The sequence below is a fragment of the Salvelinus alpinus genome, chromosome 29, assembly GCF_045679555.1.
Source record: "Salvelinus alpinus chromosome 29, SLU_Salpinus.1, whole genome shotgun sequence".
Classification (NCBI taxonomy): domain Eukaryota; kingdom Metazoa; phylum Chordata; class Actinopteri; order Salmoniformes; family Salmonidae; genus Salvelinus; species Salvelinus alpinus.
The window spans coordinates 20,891,824-20,897,823 of record NC_092114.1 but is presented as its reverse complement, the minus strand read 5'-3'; the positions used below and the strand labels follow the sequence as shown (position 1 = coordinate 20,897,823).

Here is a 6,000-nt window from a genome sequence, read left to right as displayed (position 1 = left end):
TTTGGGAAACAGTATAACAGAAACATAACATATTTCAATTAAAAACAAGTTAAAGCGATGAATAAATTCATCAAATGTATTTATAAAGCCCTTTTTACATCAGCCCATGTCACAAAGTGCTTATACAGAAACCCAGCCTAAAACCCCAAACAGCAAGTAATGCAGATGTAGAAGCACGGTGGCTAGGAAAAACTCCCTGGAAAGGCAGGAACCTAGGAAGAAACCTAGAGAGGAACCAGGCTCTGAGGGGTGGCCAGTCCTCTTCTGGCTGTGCCGGGTGGAGATTATTGAAGACGTTCAAACTTTCATAGATGACCAGCAGAGTCAACGAGAGAGAGAGAGAGATGGGAGAATTAGAGGGAGCATACTGAAGATCACACAGGACACTAGATAAGACAGGAGAAATACTCCAGATAGGACAGACTGACCCTAGCCCCCTGGCACATAGACACTGGAGACTGAGACAGTGGGAGTCGGGGGGACACTGGCCCTGTCCAAAGTTACTCCCGGAGAGGGCCAACCAGGCAGGATATAACCCCACCCACTTTGCCAAAGCACAGCCCCCACACCACTAAAGGATATCAAAGACCACTAATGTACTACCCTGAGACAAGGCCGAGTGTAGCCCACCAAGATCTCCCCCACCGCACAAGCCCAAGGACAGGAAGGATGGGAGAGCGCGAGGACAGGAAGGATGGAAGAACGCGAGGACAGGAAGGATGGTAGAGTGCGAGGACAGGAAGGATGGGAGAGCGCGAGGACAGGAAGGATGGGAGAGTGCGAGGACAGGAAGGATGGGAGAGCGCGAGGACAGGAAGGATGGAAGAGCGTGAGGACAGGAAGGATGGGAGAGCGCGAGGACAGGAAGGATGGGAGAGCACGAGGACAGGAAGGATGGGAGAGCACGAGGACAGGAAAGATAGGAGAGCGCGAGGACATGAAGGATGGGAGAGCGTGAGGACAGGAAGGATGGGAGAGCGCGAGGACAGGAAGGATGGGAGAGCGCGAGGACAGGAAGGATGGGAGAGCGTGAGGATAGGAAGGATGGGAGAGCGTGAGGACAGGAAGGATGGGAGAGCGCGAGGACAAGAAGGATGGGAGAGCGCGAGGACAGGAAGGATGGGAGAGCGTGAGGATAGGAAGGATGGTAGAGCGCGAGGACAGGAAGGATGGGAGAGCGCGAGGACAGGAAGGATGGGAGAGCGTGAGGACAGGAAGGATGGGAGAGCGCGAGAACAGGAAGGATGGGAGAGCGCGAGAACAGGAAGGATGGGAGAGCGTGAGGACAGGAAGGATGGGAGAGCGTGAGGACAAGAAGGATGGGAGAGCGCGAGGACAGGAAGGATGGGAGAGCGCGAGGATAGGAAGGATGGTAGAGCGCGAGGACAGGAAGGATGGTAGAGCGCGAGGACAGGAAGGATGGGAGAGCGCGAGGACAGGAAGGATGGGAGAGCGCGAGAACAGGAAGGATGGGAGAGCGCGAGAACAGGAAGGATGGGAGAGCGCGAGAACAGGAAGGATGGGAGAGCGCGAGGACAGGAAGGATGGGAGAGCGCGAGGACAGGAAGGATGGGAGAGCGCGAGGACAGGAAGGATGGGAGAGCGCGAGAACAGGAAGGATGGGAGAGTGCGAGAACAGGAAGGATGGGAGAGCGCGAGGACATGAAGGATGGGAGAGCGCGAGGACAGGAAGGATGGGAGAGCGTGAGGACATGAAGGATGGGAGAGCGCGGGCAGGCCAGTGATTCAGACCTGTAATATTGTTGATATTGGAGGCATTACATTACTCACCATTTACAATATAACATCCCAATGTAACCTCTTAGATGTATCACCCATCCACAGGTCATGTCCCAAATAGCACCCTATTCCCTATATAGTGCACTACTTTCGACCAAAGACCTATGGGCCCTGGTCAATAATAGCGCACTACAAAGGGAATAGGGTTTGTAATTGGGGACAAAACCTCAGCCCAGCACCAGCCTTCTCTTCTCCCACATCGCCAGTCAAACTGTCACTAAACAAAGCCTTTGGAGCGTGAGTGAGCGGTCACTCACGTGTGACCCCGCTGGCGTATCGGATGCCAATCTCTGTGGCCGAGGTCCAGCTTATCGGCCCGTAGCCCTGCGGGTCAGACCTGATTAAAAACGTGTCACTTGACCCACTCTGGAGGACTTCAAAAAGAACAGAGGAGACTCAGGGCTGAGGGATGGCGAGGGCACGTAGATGGGGGCGGAGAGGGCATTCTTTGTGAGGCAAAGCTGGTGCAAGGAGTAAATAACTTCACTAAAGGAGGATAGAATGAGGCCTTGTTGAGGCCAGGGGCTGGCCCTGTTAAAACACACACAGATGTACACACGTCATTACACACACACACACACACACACTATTACACACACACTATTACACACACTATTACACACACACACACACACACACACACACTATTACACACACACACTATTACACACACATACACGCACACACACACACACACAGGGTCCCAGTCTACCCTGACTTTGATCAGCGCTTTGTTGTCCTTATGACTTGTCAAAAACAGGACCAAGAGAATCAAGTGGGCTGAGATCAAAGAGTCAGCCCTCTAATGGGGACTGCATGGGGACAGACAGAGTGACATCACACAGAGGGACATCATAACCGGACCGGCATCTCGCTGGGCCCGGCCGTTATTACAGGGGAGGAGGGGAGGAGGGGAGGACCTTGGAGGACTTTGTTTATTCTTATTTACCAAGTGAATTACTTTACAGCTGGTCAAATACTACTTTACAGCTGGTCATGTACTACTTTACAGCTGGTCATGTACTACTTTGCAGCTGGTCATGTACTACTTTACAGCTGGTCAAATACTACTTTACAGCTGGTCATGTACTACTTTACAGCTGGTCATGTACTACTTTACAGCTGGTCATGTACTGCTTTACAGCTGGTCATGTACTACTTTGCAGCTGGTCATGTACTGCTTTACAGCTGGTCATGTACTACTTTGCAGCTGGTCATGTACTGCTTTACAGCTGGTCATGTACTGCTTTACAGCTGGTCATGTACTGCTTTACAGCTGGTCATGTACTACTTTGCAGCTGGTCATGTACTGCTTTACAGCTGGTCATGTACTGCTTTACAGCTGGTCATGTACTACTTTTTAGCTGGTCATGTACTGCTTTACAGCTAGTCATGTACTGCTTTACAGCTGGTCATGTACTGCTTTACAGCTGGTCATGTACTACTTTACAGCTGGTCATGTACTACGTCAAGTACTGCTTTACAGCTGATCATGTACTACTTTACAGCTGGTCATGTACCACTTTGCAGCTGGTCATGTATTACTTTACAGCTGGTCATGTACTACGTCAAGTACTGCTTTACAGCTGGTCATGTACTGCTTTACAGCTGGTCATGTACTACTTTACAGCTGGTCATGTACTACGTCAAGTACTGCTTTACAGCTGATCATGTACTACTTTACAGCTGGTCATGTACCACTTTACAGCTGGTCATGTACTACTTTGCAGCTGGTCATGTACTACTTTACAGCTGGTCATGTACTACTTTACAGCTGGTCATGTACTACTTTGCAGCTGGTCATGTACTGCTTTACAGCTGGTCATGTACTACTTTACAGCTGGTCATGTACTACGTCAAGTACTGCTTTACAGCTGATCATGTACTACTTTACAGCTGGTCATGTACCACTTTACAGCTGGTCATGTACTACTTTACAGCTGGTCATGTACTACTTTGCAGCTGGTCATGTACTACTTTGCAGCTGGTCATGTACTACTTTACAGCTGGTTATGTACTACTTTACAGCTGGTCATGTACTGCTTTACAGCTGGTCATGTACTGCTTTGCAGCTGGTCATGTACCACTTTGCAGCTGGTCATGCACTACTTTACAGCTGGTCATGTACTGCTTTGCAGCTGGTCATGTACCACTTTGCAGCTGGTCATGCACTACTTTACAGCTGGTCATATACTGCTTTGCAGCTGGTCATGTACTGCTTTGCAGCTGGTCATGTACCACTTTGCAGCTGGTCATGCACTACTTTACAGCTGGTCAAATACTACTTTACAGCTGGTCATGTACTACTTTACAGCTGGTCATGTACTACTTTACAGCTGGTCATGTACTGCTTTACAGCTGGTCATGTACTACTTTGCAGCTGGTCATGTACTGCTTTACAGCTGGTCATGTACTACTTTGCAGCTGGTCATGTACTGCTTTACAGCTGGTCATGTACTGCTTTACAGCTGGTCATGTACTGCTTTACAGCTGGTCATGTACTACTTTGCAGCTGGTCATGTACTGCTTTACAGCTGGTCATGTACTGCTTTACAGCTGGTCATGTACTACTTTTTAGCTGGTCATGTACTGCTTTACAGCTAGTCATGTACTGCTTTACAGCTGGTCATGTACTACTTTACAGCTGGTCATGTACTACTTTACAGCTGGTCATGTACTACGTCAAGTACTGCTTTACAGCTGATCATGTACTACTTTACAGCTGGTCATGTACCACTTTACAGCTGGTCATGTACTACTTTACAGCTGGTCATGTACTACTTTGCAGCTGGTCATGTACTACTTTGCAGCTGGTCATGTACTACTTTACAGCTGGTTATGTACTACTTTACAGCTGGTCATGTACTGCTTTACAGCTGGTCATGTACTGCTTTGCAGCTGGTCATGTACCACTTTGCAGCTGGTCATGCACTACTTTACAGCTGGTCATGTACTGCTTTGCAGCTGGTCATGTACCACTTTGCAGCTGGTCATGCACTACTTTACAGCTGGTCATGTACTGCTTTGCAGCTGGTCATGTACTGCTTTGCAGCTGGTCATGTACCACTTTGCAGCTGGTCATGCACTACTTTACAGCTGGTCATGTACTGCTTTGCAGCTGGTCATGTACCACTTTGCAGCTGGTCATGTACTGCTTTGCAGCTGGTCATGTACTACTTTGCAGGCTATGATGCATGAGGAGGTTTATTGTATCCGAGGCTTTACTCTGTCCTGGATGGAAGATCGTCAGTGATTTGGTGTTGTAAACTTATAGACAGAATAAATGTGCAACCAGACTGTTGTCTTAGTGTGTGTGGAGTTTGAATCATGTTTATTTGGGTATACACTGTCTGTATTTAGTGCCAGTTAAGGTAGTAGTTTGGGAATGGGTGGGTGTTTAAAATGAGACGTCTATATTTGTATTTCTATGTGTGTGTGGATGTGGATGTTTGTTTGTGTCTCAGGCCACCCCAGAGAGCTGTGTCTGGGTGGTGTGTCTCAGTCCACCCCAGAGAGCTGTGTCTGGGTGGTGTGTCTCAGTCCACCCCAGAGAGCTGTGTCTGGGTGGTGTGTCTCAGGCCACCCCAGAGAGCTGTGTCTGGGTGGTGTGTGTCCTTGCACATTGTTGTTTACCTATTTTGACTTATCCCTGTGTGTGTGTGTGTGTGTGTGTGTGTGTGTGTGTGTGTGTGTGTGTGTGTGTGTGTGTGTGTGTGGTGTGTGTGTGTGTGTGTGTGTGTGTGTGTGTGTGTGTGTGTGTGTGTGTGCGCGCTTGTGCTTGTGCGTGTTTGTGCGCATGCATCCATGTGTGTGTGTGTGTGCCTGCGTTCGTACGTGCCTGTGCCTGCGTGCGTGCGTGTGTGTGTTTCAGGCTACCCCTGCAGGGAGCTGACAGAGGAAGAGAAGCAGCAGATCCTCAAATCAGAGGAGTTCCTCAGTTTCTTTGACTGCAGCATCAGAGTGATGGAGAGAGCCCTGGCCCAGGACTCAGACATCTTCTTTGACTACAGTGGACGAGACCTGGATGACAAGGAGGGGTGCGAAATTGGAATTTGTATAGTGTTGTGTGTGTGTGTGTGTGTGTGTGTGTGTGTGTGTGTGTGTGTGTGTGTGTGTGTGTGTGTGTGTGTGTGTGTGTGTGTGTGTGTGTGTGTGTGTGTGTGTGTGTGTGTGTGTGTGTGTGTGTGTGAGTGAGTGTGT

General features: G+C 49.2%; 1 protein-coding gene across 4 annotated transcripts in view; it reads left to right on the top strand.

Annotated features, from left to right (window-relative positions):
- The window catches only part of LOC139559285 (cytoplasmic dynein 1 intermediate chain 1-like), a 148,381-nt gene that overhangs the window by 91,063 nt on the left and 51,318 nt on the right, over window positions 1–6,000 (top strand). For all 4 annotated transcript variants that reach the window (XM_071375146.1, XM_071375143.1, XM_071375145.1 and 1 more), the window contains one exon: window positions 5,672–5,837. In XM_071375146.1, coding sequence (XP_071231247.1) covers window positions 5,672–5,837 — 166 coding nt within the window. The remainder of the gene's footprint in view (window positions 1–5,671; window positions 5,838–6,000) is intronic.